The sequence below is a fragment of the Sceloporus occidentalis genome, unplaced genomic scaffold (assembly GCF_023333645.1).
Source record: "Sceloporus occidentalis isolate IW3139 unplaced genomic scaffold, rSceOcc1.0.p SCAF_2, whole genome shotgun sequence".
Lineage (NCBI taxonomy): Eukaryota > Metazoa > Chordata > Lepidosauria > Squamata > Phrynosomatidae > Sceloporus > Sceloporus occidentalis.
This window is the reverse complement of record NW_028316982.1, coordinates 225,558,758-225,578,668: the sequence shown is the minus strand read 5'-3', so window position 1 is coordinate 225,578,668 and position 19,911 is coordinate 225,558,758. Positions and strand designations below refer to the sequence as shown.

At 39.4% G+C, this 19,911-nt stretch overlaps 1 protein-coding gene across 2 annotated transcripts in view; it reads left to right on the top strand.

The window, feature by feature from the left end:
• The window catches only part of LOC149319743 (ephrin type-A receptor 3), a 279,988-nt gene that overhangs the window by 86,393 nt on the left and 173,684 nt on the right, over window positions 1–19,911 (top strand). For both annotated transcript variants that reach the window (XM_089512286.1, XM_089512287.1), the window contains exon 3: window positions 9,868–10,528. In XM_089512286.1, coding sequence (XP_089368412.1) covers window positions 9,868–10,528 — 661 coding nt within the window. The remainder of the gene's footprint in view (window positions 1–9,867; window positions 10,529–19,911) is intronic.

Here is a 19,911-nt window from a genome sequence, read left to right as displayed (position 1 = left end):
AACCCTTGTACCAAACACGGAAGCTTCAGCTAGTGCAAAAAATGGCAGCCAGGCTGGTCACTGGATGTTCCAGGACCAGCCATATAACACCTGTCCTTCAAGATCTACATTGACTGCCTATTCACTTCCGGGCGCAATACAAGGTGTTGGTTATAACCTATAAAGCCCTAAATGGCTTGGGCCCAGGGTACCTGGAGGACCGCCTCCCCCCATATAATCCGCCCCGCACAATCAGGTCAGCCGGGAAGCAACTCTTGAGGGTTCCAGATACAAAACATTCTATGACTGCACAGAGGGCGTTCTCTATCTCAGCCCCGCAGCTTTGGAACTCTCTTCCCGACGAGCTCCGCTCAACCACCTCCCTCGACCTATTTCGGAAGAGATTAAAAACCTTTCTCTTCCACCAAGCTTTCCCTCAGATGTTGTAATGCTTCCTCTCCGTCCCTCTTTTGCACTTGTACTTCAGCTAGTATTTTTGTATGGTTTTTTAATCTGTATTTTCATTATACTATTTTTATCTTGTATTTTATATGTTTAGTTTTGTATATTTTATCGTTATGTAACCTGCCTTGATCTCCAAGGAAAGGCGGGATATAAATAAATGATTTATTTTTTATTATTATTATTATTATTATTATTATTATTATTACTCTGCAGTAGGGAGAAAATTGTGGAATATTAACTTCACTAAATGTAATCAGGCTAAAATTTCCTTTTGTACTGCAACATTACGCATCAGTCATATGAAGGGTGGGAGGAATTTTATGAATGAATGGAAGGATCTGAAAATTCCAGCAAAGCATGCCTTTATATTTCACCTTTTGTACAAAAACTGGACATCAAAGAATAGGGAATGTCCTAATGCTTACATTTCACATTGGAAACCAGCCCATGTTATTTGGAGCAGCCATCTCTGTAGGAGGGGGGGCTATCAGATGAATATTTTAGAAGCTTCCCTGTTTACAATGGTTAGGCTATAGAAGTATTCTAAAATACTTCCAAAAGCCTGCACAAATGTTTTAAAGTATTTATAATGAACCAATTCCAAGTATCATATAAAATTGCTTGATGGTGGTGCCTTTAAGCACTGCAGTCTGACATCAATTGATCAGATAGTTTCCACTTTATACCAGAAGGCCACATGATTGAAAGTACTGCTGGGGTATGAAGTCTCATAAAAACTCCTATCAATAATGAATGAATGACTTCACATAATAAGGAGCTGTGATATACAAGTCTCTGAGTCAGTTTCAGCATTAAGAACACCCAGGTCATTAACAGTTTAAAACTCTTTAAAACTCTTGTAGGGTTTAAATACAAAAGTTATTTGTGCAGGGCCCCTGACCATAAAACAAGTGTAGTTTAACCCTCCTCGGATAAGATCAGAATCTGGTATTTTATTTAGCAATGTTTCTCTGTTAACTGCTAATCTGGGTGTTTTGCTAGCCCTACAAATGGCTTGGAATCTCATTCTCCTATAATTTTACAGGCAATTTGGTGTTCATTACAAATTAATGCCATGATAATAGGTCATTGCTACCCTTTTCACAGAGCATATAGTGGCATTGTCATGTAATTTATACCTCAGAGTTCATCTCCTTGTGTTAATATATCAAATTTAAAGATGTCAAGTATGGTAGTATCTAACAAATACACTAAAAGACTGATGTTGTATTTCATTGTGTGCATCACATTTCTTTATGATGCAACCATATGGTGGTGTGATAAAATAACTCTAAATCAAATTTAATTTTGATGCATTAGAAAGCTAAGATGCATTTTCTGTTTACATCCATGCCTCTGTATAATTGCTGTCTCAAAACAAGTTCTTTTCAATATTCCATAAATAATGCATCAGTGTGTTAATACTAAGAGATACTAAACTGAAAAACTGTAATTGAAATTACAGTTTGGATTACTGTAACTTGCTCTATGTGGAGCTGTCTTTGAAGAGTGTTCAAAAACTTCATCTGGTCCCAACAGCTACAGCCACATTGTTAACTAGGGCTGGATACAGGGATCAAACAGCCCCCATGTTGCAACAGCTCCACTTTCTGCCTGGCTGTTGCTGGGCACAATTTGAAGTGTTGGTGATGAGCTATAAAATCCTGTATCACTCAGGTTCAAGTTATTTAAAGAACCATTTTTCCCATACAAACCTGCCGTTGTTTTAAGATCTGCTGGGGATTCCCTTCTCTTTGTCCCACCAGATTCATATGTACATTTGGTGGCAACACAGGAGAGGGCTTTATCACAGGCTGCCCCCAGGTTCTGGCACTCCCTTCCAAAGAGGCTAGAGTGGCACCATCCTTAGTATCCTTTTGCAAGCAAGTAAAACCCTTTTATTCTGGTAGGCTTTTGAGACATGTTGTTGTTGTTGTTGTTGTTTTTATTGTTTTTAAAACTGCTTTTAATTTTATGATTACTTTTTAAATTTTGTATTTTGTGAATCTTTAACTAAGTTTGTTTTAATGGTAGTAAGCCATGTTGAGCATTCTGTTGTGAAAAAGTTAGGATATAAATAAATACAACAAAATGTGTATATATTACATAGTTTGAGAAAAGAAAAAAAATCATTTGCAATGTAGTCAGCCCTCCACATCTGTAGCTTTGACTTTTGTGGACTGGATTATTTGTGGTTTTGATTAATATGTTATCTCTAGGAATCTCTAGGTCCTTCAGTGCAGCTCTGCTAGAAGTTGACCATAGAGTTGTGTTGGAGTACCTAGACGTTCCTAGACAAAATGCTTCTCCAGACATGTGTAGGTCTTCCAGCATAATTCCTCAGTCAATGTTAGGCATATTCTGGCAATAGAGTTGCACTGGAGAACCTGGAGAATCCCAGAGAAGTATTTGTTCTCTCAGGCAAAAAGAATAGTGTTTTCTTATTTGTGTTTTTACCACTTTCGCGGGAGTCCTTTACTCCTAACCCAGTGAACATGGCGGGACCACTGTACTCCTTTGCCTCTCCTGGGATTTTGAAAGGAAAATTGGATGGAACATCTCTTTGTCTAGTTAACTGGTCTTGATTAATTTTACTCTGGCAGTGTATGTGGAAGGCAGTTCTGTGTTCCTGTTATATCAAAGATGAGTAGCTTTGGAAGTTCTGGCGGCCCATTCTCCTGGACTCTCAAAGGCCCCAGATGTCAGTATTTTCAAAGCACCAGTTACTAAATAGATACTGTATATACTTGTTTCCAAATTGACCTCACGTATAAGGTGAGGGAAGCTTTTAAGGTCAAAATCAAGTATTTTTATATGACCTGTAGCTAGGTTGAGGGTAAAACTTAGGGGAGAAGAAGGTTTTAACACCAGACTGGGAAGGAAGGAACTGGGAGGAAATGTGGTGCTTGATGGGCAGGGATGATCCAGAGAGAAAGGGAGGGAGGGAATAAAGGCTTGCATTGGAATGGGGAAGGAAGGAATTGGGGGGAAATGTTATTCTTTCTGGGCAGAGACAATGCATAGGGAGAAGAAAGGATGGAAGAAAGGGGTTTTCCATTAGACTGAGAAGTGGATTACCCCCCCCCCCTCTCTCTCACACTCTCTCTCTCTCTCTCTCTCTCCTGCCTGGCAGCTCTTTCAGAAATCACTGCCAGTACAGGGGGAGTGGGGAATCAGGGGGGGGGGTGCTTCTTTTAGGATCTTTCTGTCCTGTATTACTCTTTTGACCCATATATGAGTTGACTCAGGATTTTAACATCAATTTTGGGCATACATTTCTTGACTAATAATAATAATAATAATAATAATAATAATAATAATAAATTTTATTTATATACCGCTTTTCCAAAAAGATCAAAGCGGTTTACACAGAGTTTAAAACCAAATACAAAACATAGCATAAAATAGATAAAACCAAGAGCACTAAATACAATATACAAATCTAAAAGCAATCATTCAATCAATCAATCAATAGGGTGAGGTAGAGAGTCAATGGGATCAGAGTACATTACTTCATTTTCCAGGGGGGAAGGCTTGACAGAAGAGGAAGGTTTTAAGCCTCTTTTTAAATGTTTCCAGGGGGGTGATAAGACAGAGCTCGTTGGGAAGACTATTCCAGATTTGTGGGGCCACTACTGAGAAGGCCCTCTGGGATGTAGTTGCATATTTAGATGATGGAATTTCTAGCAAGTTCTTCCCGGTTGTTCTGAGTGTGCGGGGCGGATTATATGGGAAGATGCGGTCCGTCAAGTAACTCGGACCCAAGCCATAGTCGAGTATATATGGTAGCTCTCATTTTTAGAAATGGAGAGGAAATGTGGATCCCCAGAATAGTTATTTCAAAATATCCATAACATGTGGAACTGTGCACCAAAGCTGAATGAAATGTTTGGGCCAGATAAGTTCCAAACTGCTCTATGGGATTCTCTTGCTGGGCGAAATGAAGCCCCCAGGCTTCACAATGCCCACCCCTTTAGAAAACTCAATTACAATCTTATGATCAACCAAATTCAGAAACACAAAAGTAGCTGCAGAAGCAAAAACACTTTAGTTCAATGCTAGTCACAAAGTTATTTGCTGATGTCTGCCATGACATTAGTCATCCAGGGAAGACATAATTCTAAGCCATGGATCCAAATTACAGAGAATCAAACACTGTCCTAAATATGTCTTGCTTCCTTTGGCTGCATTTCAGTAAAATAAAATATAAAATTAGGGAGAATGTCCATGTGTCACTAGTGAATCATCTTTTATGGTTCCTATATGTTCTATATATCTCATGCTGCCATACAATACATAATTATCTAGAAGTAATTCTTATCAAAATCAACCAAGCTTACTTCTGAGGAGACACATTTAGGGATGAGCTACAGTCTGAAGACCATATACCAACAAAGAGTAAAGCAAACTTGAGCCCACTGAGGTTTATAGATAGGTAATAGATTAAAGGCCACTTTAATCAGTGTTGGCTATTTGCCTTCTAATCTTGTTCATTCTGTAAAAAAGAAAAAGGTACCCAAATGCATTTCTTGTGTGACAATTAATAATACAAGACAATTGATTTTTGATTTACACATGTTCTAAATGTAGTCTATAAAAGTAGTTGTGTTTTTTAAAAAAAAACTGTTATGTTGTTATTTTTACTGAGATTTTATTTCTCTGATTGCATAAAAATATTACATTAAAAATTAGAAGTGGATCTATATCATTACACTCAGGTATATAAGGGGAAACTAATATATAATTTACTCGTGACAGAACTCATATGAATGAATGGACAGTGGATAATTGACTGAGATTTAAGCATATCTAAGTGTCAGAATTGTTATTTATTACAAAATTTTGGAGCTTGTTTCATTTTGTGTTTTTATGAAAAATATCTGCTCTATGCTTCATATACAAATGTGATTATTAGAAAATAATTATCCTTCAGATTTTGATTTTCTTCCCAAATTTTGCAGTACAGTTTCCCATTCAAAAACTACACTGTACTGAGTAGTGAATAAAAATATACTGAGGAATATGTTTGTGAAGGAACAATAAATGCATAACTTATGAGAAAATATGCTACAGGGCACTAATGGGAGTAATACTAGGAGCAATAGTAGAAGCCTGTTGACAGGTTTGCCCCATCAATGAAAAGCTGTATTATAGAAACAAAGGAAACACAAAGCAGTCAGTAGCATCACTGATGGGGTGAGGGTTGTGTGGACCCCACCAGGTGACACCTCAGAGGTCTTCCATCTTGTTCTCAGAAGAGGATATGGCAAGGAGCCAGGCTGAGCATGTGCATGCCCCCAGAACCTCCTTGTTGCTGAGGAGAAGGAGTGGCAGTAAGAATGGAGGAGAAGCACATGCTCCTCCCAGCTCCTTGCTGCCACCCCCCTGAGGAGAAGGAGATGGCTCAAAGATGTCAGGGAGGCATGTGTGCTTCTCCCAGCTCTTTACCAGTGCCCCCTTTTCCCCTGAGAAGGGGTTGGCAGCACAAATGGGGTCTGCGTCAGGAAGGACTGGAGGTTCAGGCCCATGCTTGACCTGACTGAGCCTGTGCCCATGGCTCTTTGCAGAAGCCCCACCCTTTCCTCCTCTGAAGCCCCATCCCCCTGTACCGGGTGACACCAGGGGCAGGGATGCAACTGAAAACAGCAACTGAACAGAAACAATATTGTGTGATAAGTGCTTGACAAATATGCTAATATCTTTCTTTCTTTCTGATTTACTGCCTCATGTGTTAAACGTGTTTTTTTTTCCTGTTTGAGATTGGCAGTTAAGAGCAAAAGTAAATAATGCTTGTTGTGAGGGGGGGGTGTTTGTTTTAAAATACAGGACTTCTACATTTATTCATAGTTTCCAAGCCATGACTTTCCTGTTCTTAATAGTCAATTCTTCTAAGTTATTTACCTGGTGTTCTTGTCATGATTCATAGCAGTGGAGGGAACTGCTCCTCTTCTTCTTCCTCCACCTACCTACCATCACTGTGGTAGAGAAGGACAATGATTGGGGCCATCCTTTCCATTTCTGCTTCCTTCCTTGTTTTCTTACTATTCCTCACCAAATCTGTCTTCCTTTGCATAAATTTCTTGCTATTATATTGAATTTTCATTATCTGCTAGTCTAAGACCAGATCAATTTGTTGACATCTGTTCCCTATGAAAAATCAACAAAACACCAACAAACTGTTCTTGTTCCATGACGAGATCTTCCATCACAAAGAAAATAATGGGCCTTTCAAAGCAGATATTCTGTGTAACTAAAGTAAATGGATAGTCATTTTTGCTAGGAAGGAAATTAATTTTCTCCTGTATAATAAATAATCTATATTTGAAGCTTTCTTTCTTTTTCTTTTTCTTTCTCTCTTTCTCTCTTCCTTTCTTTCACTGCATCCTGCTATGACATGTTTCACAGTTCTACAAACATAACAAACAACCAATACACATAAACAAATTAACATATTTTCTTAGAATATGTCACATTTGAATTTTTCAGATGATGCTTATTAGTCAATTGTGATGACAAGCATTTCAAACTACAATATAAATATTAAACATATATAGATGTTTATATGTATCCTGTCCAGTCTTACATAAATGTACATAATATTGATATTTAAACTTGGAAAAATTGTCACACTTCAAAAAATACAGAGAATAAAGAACAGTACAAAAATAACTATATGTCTTGTGGCACTTCTAATTTCACAAGTATGTTGTAAGTGTGGTGACATAAATTATTATTAATCAGAGCTCACTCCATGAGATACATGAAATGTTATTCTTAGATACAGATGAAATGTGAAGTAATAGATCACAGAACCACAGAATCTTAGATTTGAAAGGGACTGCAAGGGCTCCTCATATGCAAGAATGCACAACTAATGTACTCTTCAATGATTGCCATCCAACCTCTGCTTAAAGAAGAAGACTCTACCTACCCTCTGAGGCTGTCTAGTTCACTGTTGAACAGAACTTAAGAACTTCTTCCTAAAGCTTAGGTGGAATCACTTTTGTTCTCATTTGAATCCACTGGTTTGTGTTCTGTTCTCTGGAGCAACAGACAACAAACTTGCTCCATCTTCTACATGACATCCCTTTATATATTTAAAGATGGCTGCACTGACACCTGTCCATCTTCCCTTTCATGGGCTAAACATATCCATTTCATTAAGCCATCCTTCATAGGGCTTGTTTGACAGATTTTATTATCTTCATTGCTCTCCTGGACATATTCCAGTATCTCATAATGTTGTAAGTGTGTGTGCTTGTGTGTGTGTGTGCTTGTGTGTGTATATGGTTTGTACAGGTATAGGTGCCTAGATTTATTTTGGGGTGTGATGAAAGGAGAGGAAACTTTAAACAAACAGACACTCATTTGTTAATGAAAATCCCATACCTGGAACTGATGCTAATAGCAGCTATTAGCACAAATATGACAGTTTCTTATCACTTTTAACTGTTTAGACACCATCCCATGGAATCCTGGGACTGGAAATGTGAGGAATTATTTAGCATTTTGTTCTAGAGAGATCTAGTGCTGAAGCTTTGGGGATTACTCTAGAATTCTCCCAGGAAACTCTCAAGATTTCATAGTATGGAGCCGTGACCCAATCCTATGCATGTAAATGAGGGAAAAATTGTGAATAGTTAGATCTAGTTGTTGTTGTTGCTGATGCTGCTGTTGCTACTGTGTGCCTTGAAGTCATTTCTGACCTATGGGAACCCTAAGGTGAACATGTCACAGGGTTTTCTGAGGCTGAGAGTGTGTGACTTACTAAATATTACCTAATGGGTTTCTATAGCTGAGCAGAAATTTGACCTATAATCTCCAGGGTTGTAGTCCAACACTCAAACCACTATGCCATGTTGCTCCCTGGTAAGATCTAGAATCAAGACTTTGTCATATTTGGAATATGATAATGGAAATCACATTGATTTCAATAGGTCTGTTGTTAATATCTGAAAGATCTTGGAGATGTTTTCAAAATTGGAGATGCCTGTGTTTTCATGTTGTCATTGTTCAGGATCACCTTGCAATACTTTATCTTTACATCTCAGAAGGGAATTTTGGCATTTCCCTACATTTGTTTGCATTTTTGTATTGGTACCCTTACTGAATAAAGTGTTGGTGTGCATTTTTCCAACAAGTAATTTATGGGAGGCGTGGAATGCTTCTGTCAAAAAAAAAAAAAAAGAAAAAGAAAAAGAAAAGAAAAAAGAAAGAAAGAAAGAGAAAAAAGAAAAAAGAAAAAGCAAATTTAACAACTTTTTCCCCCATCCCTAGTCTGGATCTAAAATAGTGGATCCAAAAATCCATGAGATATAATAATGCTGTAGATTTTTGACATTTTTGTTCAAAGCTTAAATGTAATGAAGATAAGAATATGGACCCTTCACAATGGCAGAGACTGATAATATAACCTTTTTATATTATCTATGCTAATTTAACCCTACATTGAAAGAATCCTGTGGGCCCAATTAAGATGGTAACAAATGGATGCAAACTTGCTGAAAAATTCCAGTATAGCAATTTGAAAAAGGACTTTTTCTTTTGAATTGTTTTTGTCTGTTGGGGTGGGGGGAATGAGAGAGTAAGTTTGTACCCAGTAGCCATGTACGGGGATATTGAAATGTTAATATACTGATTTCTGAAATGTTACCATTTTAAAATGCCAGATTGATTGCATGAGATAAATCTACTGGACTGCTTGTTCTGGGCCCTACCATTCATAAACTATTCTATTTTTTATTTTAATGTTATTGTTGTTCTTTTAAAAAAATTAAGAAGGACCAGCTATTGGAAGATAAAATATAAAATTTAAATCAAATTTAAAGGGATAAACCCCCAGCAGAACTGTCTTCTTCCTCTGTGTCCTTATATGTGTGTGTATGTGTAATCTTTTAAGGTGCAACACAATCTTTATGTTTTCAACAGCACGCTAAAATTCTTATCTTTTTGTTCATTAACTTAATGTACAGACCTTAATGTATACTAAATATGCATCTACTAAAAATATGTTTAATCATTAAGGGAGAAAAATCATATGGTATAGTTGTCTTGAACTTGACCCACCTCAGAATGCAGGTGGAAGAAAATCTGCCCACAGAAAAGGATTCCAGTTAGTCTTCTCTTGCCCATATATTAATGCCATTAGTGGTGGGTTTTGTTTTGTTTGGGGGTATTTTTATTATTTATTTATTTATTTGCTTTTTGCAAGAGTTTGTAAAACTTTTCAAACCACTTGCATTCTGTTGTGATGCACTTCAAAGATGAATGCACCACAGACTTTTCTAAGTGTGCATACTGAATCTGTGACTTTTCATTAGCCTGTCAAATTATTGCCTGGTACATAATCTGATTATTACTGTGTATTTTCCTTGTATGTTACAGATAATTTTATAATGACTATTCTGCTATATATGTTTACAGTGGGAAGAAATAAGTGGTGTTGATGAGAACTACACACCAATCAGAACCTACCAGGTTTGCAATGTTATGGACCACAGTCAGAACAACTGGCTGAGGACAAACTGGATACCACGCAACTCAGCTCAAAAGATCTATGTGGAGCTCAAGTTTACCCTGAGGGACTGTAACAGCATCCCACTAGTGCTGGGCACTTGCAAAGAAACTTTTAACCTGTATTATATGGAGACTGATGATGAGCATTCTGTCAAGTTTAGAGAACACCAGTTTACAAAGATTGATACCATTGCAGCTGATGAGAGTTTCACTCAAATGGATCTTGGAGATCGAATTCTCAAACTCAATACAGAGGTTCGTGAGGTGGGACCAGTCAGCCGGAAAGGATTTTACTTGGCTTTTCAAGATGTGGGAGCGTGTGTTGCCTTAGTATCAGTGCGAGTGTACTTCAAAAAGTGCCCTTTCACTGTAAAGAACCTTGCTATGTTTCCAGACACAGTACCTATGGATTCCCAATCATTGGTGGAAGTGCGAGGTTCTTGTGTTAATCATTCCAAAGAGGAAGACCCACCTAAAATGTACTGTAGTACAGAAGGTGAATGGCTCGTTCCCATAGGAAAGTGCTTGTGCAATGCTGGCTATGAAGAAAGGGGATATGACTGCCAAGGTAATGTCTATCTAATGTTTTTTTACCTTTTCACTGGTTGTGTCTTTTTCTTCTTCACTCAATTGCTGTGCTTTATAATGTCTTGGAAAACAATGGAGAGGATAGGCTTGTAATCACTTGTATATTAATTTCTTACACAAACATATCTGGTACTAACTTGAAACCTGGAAGAAAAATTTGGCTGGTTAGTTTGAACTAATATGCATAATTCAAGCCCTATGTTGCTCACTACTTTTTTGTTCTTGTTACTCAGAAGCAACCACAACTGACAGAATTTTCATAAGAGTCTACACCAGGGGTGGATACCTGGGATGGGCTCAGAAACCAATATTCTTTTCTCTCAGACCACCCAAACTACCAAACATGTCTAAAATGCAGGGGGAAATGCAAATGTCTGAAAATCTACTTCTAATTTTGAAAAACTGCTGCATTTTCAGGATTAACTAATTCACCAAAGTTCTGCAATGTATTTGTGCTCCAGAGGACTTTGGGGGGAATAGTTACTCTTTTAGGGAAGGCAAAATCCATGGAGTTTGGAAAGACTGAGGTCAGAAAAAAAGCATTGAGGCTGCCCTTTACCTACTTTGTTTTAGATCCTAGGTCTGGGCACCTTTGCATTCCAGTTTGTGAACCTGAAATCCTTTCATGTCAACAGATGTGGTTGGTAGCTCCATTGCCAGTGGAGTAACAGATCTACTCAGTTTTAGTCCAGGCTTCAAGGGAATTATCCATAATACAGAACATATTTGAGTGGTTTCAGCACCTTGAGTAATGGCTTTAAAATGTGGATTGAAATTAAAAGTAAATTCACCACCCTACTGACATGGTGGAAGCCACCATCTGCCGCAGCCACTACTATCTGATACATACGACTCTCTTGCCACTAGGTGTTGTGTGTGTACTTTTGCCCACTTCTGCTTCCAGGCTCCTCCTCTGCTCCTTGTGTCTAGGTGCCTACATGTCAGCTTTTCATGCTATTCCATACAGAGACTTGTTTAACATACCTCATCTCTTAATCAGCCATTCTAATATTTCTTTTTCACTCTTACATAGGATACAGTCTCACCTGCTCTCAGGTACATAGAATACAGGACCCCCATTAAAGTGGCAAAAAACAGAAATAAAAAAAAAACTTTTTTTAACATGAGAGAACACCTTTGTAGGAATCCCTAGGCAACTGTGTGGTCAACATCTGATAGATATTGACCATAGAATCATGCTGTAGGAACAATAAATGCACAGAGAAGTGCTTTTTCTAGGATTCTCTAGGTTCTCCACCATGACTTTGTGCTCAGTGTTTGGCAAAGTTGGGCTGGAGGAGCTAGCAATTCCTAGAGAGACCATGTCAATCAAATATGTAAATAATTAAATCTGTAAAAGTCAAAGCTACACATGTTGAGAACTGACTGTAATGTGGAGTTTGTTCAGAGCTTCCACCCACTGGTTATCCTCAATTACCTTGTTTTCTATCTTTTCCTTTTAGATACATTATTCAGCTACTTTCTTTTGGATTGCTCTTTTCAGTCTTTTGTCTAGTCTGTATCAGTCCTTCAGCTTCTGAACTGTCCTCCTTTCCAGGATGTTGTTCCAGTGCTCTGTCATCTTTAATGTGAAATATTCAGCTCACCCAAACTGATTTCTTACTATTCTCTTATAAATCTGGTCTGTAAAAATGAATAGTTTCTTCAGACGCTGAACAGTCTGCATGGTTGTACAGTTAATTACCAAAGTGTTTGTCCTGAATAGGTCATATAATATATGATTATCTAGCGGCTTGGGATAATGAGCTTAATTATTTTCTTATTCTTTGGTGAACCATGGAAGGTGCTCTTAAACTGTGTCATTGGAAGACAATATTTATAAAACTGAAAGAATAAATGTTTAGCCTATATCTTATGTGTAATAGATAAACCACAAACTTTTATGTTCGTTTCTCAGTTTCAAGTTCTGCTTTGTTTGAGATGTGTAATATCTAATTCCATGCCATGTACATAAAAAATTGCATGTGGACTTTTTGAAGTACAGCTCTTAACAGTCCCTTGCAATGCTAATGAGTTACTGTGAAATGTGAGGTTCCATCTATGTGAGTAAGTTGGTAGGAATAGGAGACATGCTCTTAAGTGCTTTCTATTCACAAGATTCTCTTAAGGGCTCTGCACAATGTCCCTAAGGGGCAGTGGGACACTGCCCCTTTCCTGGCTGGATTGGCATCATGGCAACCTCACACCACAACCCCAATCCAGCCTTTGTAGGGTGCAAAAAGGGCTCCATCACCGAAGCAGCATGGCTGTATGGTGCCCCTTCGGTGCTGTGTCATCTAGATGCAGCACCAGATGCACATCATGATGCTGTGCACCATCTGGAGTGGTGTGTGGCATCATGGCACCCTGGGAGCTGAGTCAGAACGTGCATCATCAGAATGCTGCACCCCGACTCTGTCCACAGGTTGCCCTTTCAGGCTGGTCTGCATAGGGCCTTAGAAACCAAGAATGGTATCTTAACAAATTGTTTTCATTTTGAAAATGTGTCCAAGGCTGCATCTAAATTATGCAGTTTGAAACCACTTTAACTGCCATGGCTCCATTCAACAGAATTTTGGGATTTGTAGTTTTGTGAGGCACCAGGACTCTTTGCAAGAGAAGACTAAAGTAATTTTAAATTACAGATCTCAGGATTTCATAGAATGGAACTACAGTTCTTAAAGTGGTGTCAAACTGTATCATTTCTAGAGTATAGATGTACCCTAACATATCAGCAATGTGCAGGCATGCTTCTATTAAGACTAGTGTCATAGACTGGAATTATACACTTTGCTGAAGTAGCTTGAGGGTCCAGGGAAGCAGATTACTGAAGCCTGTGTGAGAGAAAGAGGGCTAATTCTAATTGGAGGGATTTGCATAACTGCTGACCTACCTAGTTTCGATTGGTTCAATGGGACTACTTTCATTGAGGTTAATTGGATTTAGGCTACTGGAGCTTGAATGATCAGGAATGATCACAGGTCTATGTCACACAAAAGATTTATATATGGAGAGAGAAATCCATGCCCCTGCTATTTAGAAATATATCAATATATTCCAATGTGAGTTTCAGGTGAAATTCTTATATTTCCAGTATGTGCCTTTAGAGGCAAGAGACAGCAAATCTGAATTAATACTTCACTATTATGGAAGAGGATGTTGTTGTTGTTCTATATTTTAGAAGCTGTCCAGTCAATATATTTTTGACTGTAATTAAATTCTGTTTATTTCATATGGATCTTTCAGGTTTCAGTCTCCATGGGAGAGCAAAGAACAGCTGCCGGGATCACCTGGCAGCTGTGTTGCCGCCGGCGGGAGCGCCAACAACTTTAGGACTATTTTGGGCCTTGGCGCGCCCCAGAATGCTTTACGGGGGCAACCGAGGCCTCTGATTGGCTGTGGGTGGGGCCAGAGGAGGAACTTCCGGGGAGGCGCTCTTGCCAGTCTGGAAGACCTCTTGTTGGTCGCTCCTTCCGGTCCTCCAAGGCAGCTGATTGGTGCTGCCTTGGGGGGGAGGAGCGACCTTGCTTGGCCCCGCCCTGGACCTGGCCTATTTAAGGCCTCGTGGCCCGGCGATCGGGGCCATTTTCGCTCAGCTCCCCACCCTCCCTCCTTTGGGTTACGTATGGCCATTGCGGGGGCCATTATGTTTTACGTGTCCCAGTGACTAGGGGCTGGTGAAAATATGGACATTCTGCTGGTTGCTATCCGGTGGTCCATAGCCCCTTGGTCTTCCCGACGGCAGGCCTGGTACAGGCCTTGGGTATCGAGCAACCGGGGTGTTGGTCAATTTTGCCAGCTCCTGACCTCATGCTATGGGCCAATCCTGTGCTGTTTTTGCTGCTTGCAATTAATAAAGTTGTGGCCTTTCTTCCAGCTATGCCTCTGTGTTTATTGTGGCGGCACCCCTACAAGGCAAATGATTTTGGTACTATCCACTACATTGCCAACAAATATGTGTTGCCACTAGCATTGCAGAACAAGCCATAATCTAGCACTCTTTAATTCATTCATTCTGATTTGTACTTGTATGCTTTGGAGAAATATAGTAGTGTGAAAGCACTTCATGTTGTTGTTTTTTTTTAAAAAATATTTTATTGAGATTTAAAACATTACATTTAAAAAAGAAGCAAGGAACAACGTAAAAGGTAACGAGAAAAGAAAAAAGAAGAAAGTGACAAGAAAGAAGAGAAAAGGAGAAAAAAGGGGGGGATAGGGGTAGGAGGGATGTGTGTGTGTGTGTGTGTACACACACACACACACACACACACACCCCTATCGCCAACACCTACGACTCCTCAAACACTTCCATCAGTGCTGTTTACGCACAATTCTAAATATACACTGGACTGACTATGTGACAAATGTTGCTGTCCTTGAGCAAGCAGGGATCACCAGCATTGAGGCCATGCTATTGAAGATGCAGCTGTGCTGGGCAGGACACGTTTCTAGGATGGAGGACCATCGCCTCCCAAACATAGTATTCTATGGTGAACTCGCCATGGGTCAGCGTAAGAGGGGCGCCCCAAAGAAGAGATACAAGGACTCCCTGAAACAACATCTCAGGCTTGGCCAAATCGATCACCAACAATGGTCTGCCCTGGCCTCACATTGGGAGACATGGAGACGCACTATCTATGATGCTGCAGCCTTTTTTGAAAACTCACGCCAAACGAGTCTCAAAGAGAAACGACAGCGCAGAAAGATCCACAACCCAGAAACATCACCCAAGGAGACTTTCTGCTGTGCTTTCTGCAACCGGACTTGTTTATCTCAGATTGGCCTTTTTAGTCATCAACGTGCTTGTAGAAAGTGCAGGATGAGTCCTTCCTGAATCTTTGTTTGCGAAGAAAAGCCAGAGAGAGAGAGAGAGAGAGAGAGTTCTGCTTATCTTTTGGGGTAGTAACATTCTTTAGCATAATAACCAGGAAAAAAGTAGCTTAATTCAATCATGAATTCCTTTCTAATAGCTATCTCTGTATCATATATTAATTACTGATTTTCTAGATAATATGTTTCCCCCTGAAAAAACATCAACATAAATCATGTCTACTTTTTTCCCACATCTTTTTGATCTTCTGCTGTTTATTTTCAAATTCTTGGCTTGTTTTTCCCATAGCATGCATTGTTATTCTGTCCATAATAGAATCATAGAATCATAGAATCGTAGAGTTGGAAGAGACCACTAGGGCCATCCATAATATATATATATAATATTCATACATCCGTTCTTTCCATTCCTTAATTGGTGGGATCACCATGGCTTTCCAGTATTTAGCAATCGCTATTCGTGCTGCAGATATCATATATAAGATTATACTGATTACATTTTGTGTCAATTTGATTTGGATAATATCTACAATATTTAATAAAAATAATTCTGGGAGAAAGGGGGTGTTAATTTCCAGTACTGCTTGCATATTTTAACCCAATATCACATTTCCAAGGTTGTTCTGAGATTCTCTGCTGCCATAGAGGAATGCACTTTTATTCTTCCTCTCACTTGTGTCTTCATTTTGTTGAGTGTTGCAATTATTGTTGTAGGTAGGGGAATAAGCCTTTTTATTGCTGACAGAGATTTACTTCTATAATCATACATAAGATTGAGAGATGTACATGAAATTCACAGCTCATGTTTACTTTTAAATTCTGCAACTTCTGTTTGCTGCTAACTATCCAGATGAAATGCAGGCAGCATCAACAATGAGCTTCTGTGCATGGTTCCTTACAAAGAATTCAGATCCTGGAAAAGTTAAATTTTGGACTACAGTCCCCAGAATTTCCCCAGACAGAATGCTGACTGGGGACTCTGGGCCCCAGAGTAACTATATAAGCTGTAGTGGAATATGGACAGAAAATACAGATGTGAAGTTTTTTGTTAGTCCCAACTAGAGTAGACTCACTGTAGCAAAGAGATTTACAGAAATACTGACTCACTATTCTGATTTGGGCTGCTGCCACACTGCAGAATTAATGCAGTTTGACAGTGCTTTAACTATCATGGCTCCATCATATGGAATCATGGAATTGGCACATTGGTTGCATCACCAGAGCTCTCTGACAGAGAAGGCTAAATATCTCACAAAACTACAATTCACAGAATTCCATATCACTGAGCCAAGGCAGATAAAGGAGTGTCAAGCTGGTTTAATACTGTAGTGTAGATGCAGCCTCCATCACTTTACTGACTCTACTCTAATTGGGACTACTAATAGGATTTAGGGTATGGTTTTCTAGCTCACCTCCATATTTAGACTGATCTGTCCTTTGATCGTAAATAGGGTTGCCATAAGGCAGGACCTCCAAACTGGGACAAATGTAGGACAAATGTAGGGCCACATTTTCAAATGTAGGACATGTTTTTAAAAATGGAGGACACATGAAAAAATTGATAATTTTTTTTAAAATGTTAATATAAATGCATGTTTCTTAGGCATGCTCAAAATGGAGGACATTTTGGCATTATTCCTAGACATAAGGCTGAAATGTACTTCTCTTTCTGGCCAAACACCCCCCCGCCAATTCTACAAGAACATTTCCCACTTCCAAGCAGGCATAGCATTTGCAAGATCACAGGCAGACCCTTGTGCCATTGCAAACTACATTTCCCACTTCCAAGCAGGCATAGCATTTGCAAGATCACAGGCAGTCCTTTGTGCCATTGAAAACTACATTTCCCACTCCCAAGCAGGCATAGCATTTGCAAGATCACAGGCAGTCCTTTGTGCCTTTGAAAACTACATTTCCCACTCCCAAGCCTTCTTAGCAATTCCCCCCTTCCTCCTTTTCCTTGCCCCCTCCAACCCCCCGAAACCCCTCGCCCCCTCTTTTTCCCAGGTATGTCTCAACTTAGGAGGGATTTATGGGACAGATCCAAAGCCTTTTTTCTTTTCTAATGGGGGCAAAGCCTTGAGAAGCCCTGGACCCCTGAGAAGAAGAGGAGGGGGGCTTAGAGAGAGGAAGAAAGAGAAAAAGAAGATGAGGAGGGGGAAGAAAGGAAGAAAAAGGAGAGGAGGAAGAGGAGGGGAAGAGGAGGAGAAGAAAAAAAACGGAACAATAATAAGAAGAGAAGGAGGGGAAAGAGAAAGGGGGAAGCAGCTTGCCTGAATGTAAATTCCTCCCTGCTTGGATGTTGCCCAAATAAGGAAGCAGAGGGCTGGCCAATAGAGGCAGGGCAGTGCAGCAGATCCCACCCCTGCTGGTTTCAGTCCTCCTGCTGCTGCTGCTCCAGACAAACTGCATAGGCAGCACTCTATAGAAGGCAGGCAGCAGCCCTGGGAGCTCAGAGTTGGGCAGCCACCCGGGGGCGGGGGCGGGGGCGGGATGGGACCGGGCACGCCCCCCAGGGGGTGGGAAAGTCCCGCCCACCACCGTGAAATGGCAACCCTAATCGTAAATGAGAGTCAGACCCACACAAATATTGCTCTGTGCAATTTTATGAGGGAAATGATTTCTATTGTGGTGGGACTGAGGAGAAAATGGAAAGAGGGGACAGAATGATGAATTCTAAAATAACCTAACAAGATCTATGTTATTTTCATGTATTTGTACTTAGATAGGATAAACAGTGTGATTATGTGATTGGTTTCTTAAAAGTTATTGATAGGGGCGATTCTTTCTCTGTGTGTGCATGACTGGAACTCTGGCAAATGAATGGGAGAGTTTTGCTTCTACTTTCATCCCCCAATCCAGATTATGTTTCCCATGATGACTACTTGCATTATGGTTGAAGGAATTCACACGGAAGTGAATGATTTCACCTAGTGAAAATGTCAGGCATAAAATGCCAAGCCTGGATTGTGATAGCAGCAGAGGCCAAAGGATTAATTTGCCGTCCCTCCCCAAACACTTCCAGGTACCTAATCTTTATTTAGCTTTGTTGAATAATATGAAAGAGCACTACGGAGGTCGTTCCTCTTGGAATGAACCAGGAGCTAGTTGGAAATACCACACATTCTCCTTCTGGACAAAAAAAGATTGAGAATATAGCCAGAGATCTCTGTAAAACACTTACCTTTCAATGGGACAAATTATTATCCCATGAACCTGAAACATCCAGTGCTTTCAATTTGCGTTCAAGAAGCCATTCAATGTCAGGTCATCTAGTTTGATCCTAAAATGAACTGCAGTGTGTAAGTGCATAAGGTATTTTACATTATTCTGAATATTCCAAAGTTAAATAAAGGCACATATTTTCAAATGTTCTACATTTCTCTTTTCTTTGCCTCCACAGACAGACTGAATTTGGGGGGATGGAAACTGCAAGAAAAGAATATTCAACTCTGGGTCTCAGTTACAGTTTTTTGGGGGCAGCTAGGAAAAAATCGTTACAAAACATAATCTCATATAAGCAAAGTTCAACTTCAGTTTGCTTGAATATCAATTTGTTAAAACTATCAGCATGAAACCAACGACAAATGTATATATTGCTAAATGTTTATACTACCAGGTTAATCCAGTTTTTAGACACCATATATTGGTGCAGTGCCTGCTGATTTCAGTTAGCAAGCAATTCTTTGTGACCACAAATGTGAAATGTAAAACCAGACACTGATCCTGCAATCATTTCTTGGCATCCAGGGGTGCTGTCTTGCTTTTCTGATTGCAATTCCATTTGTTCATCAAGAGAACTTTGTGTGAGCAAGCTATTAACAAAAGTGACAGAGTATTCTGGTATGCTCTGGTTTTACATACAATGTCCTGCTGTCCCCTGACAGCTTTTGTCAAGACCCAAATTTGTCAAATATTTTCACCAGGGTGTTATTAACTGGCCCTTTAAAAGTAGTTGGTAACCCAATCCTCTCCCTGCTGTTGACGTCAGTAGAACAGCAGGAATCGGAAGACAGCACTAAGTAGAGGGGTTTTTTTCCACATACTTCTTGACTCACCTATGCTCCTTGACCATGCTCACTTACCCAAGATGAGATGAGTAAACTTGTCTTAATGTAAGCAAAAACTGGGCATTAAATCATTTCACTATGAAAAAAAGTAGACTGAGACAATATCTATTGTCTGGGTAGCCTAGATAGGCAATGAGAAAGGGTGGCTGCAAAAACAGTCATCAACTGTTTGTTTCTGTGGATATTTTTTCCCTTTTGGACCATACAAACACTGACCAAACTTTGAATTTTCAAACATTTTTCAGTTTGAGCCAATTAGCTTTAACATGTACCTTAGGAAAATATATGTAAAATGTGAAAAAGCAAATTATAATGTTGTATTACACATAGTCAGTTTACAGCTTGATGAAACTGGTTTTCCTAATTCTTTTGAAGAATTAAGTATTGTAATTTGTCCAAGCCAAAAATAATAATCAAAGAGTGTAAATTTGAACTATTAAATAAAACTCATAATTTTGTTGTG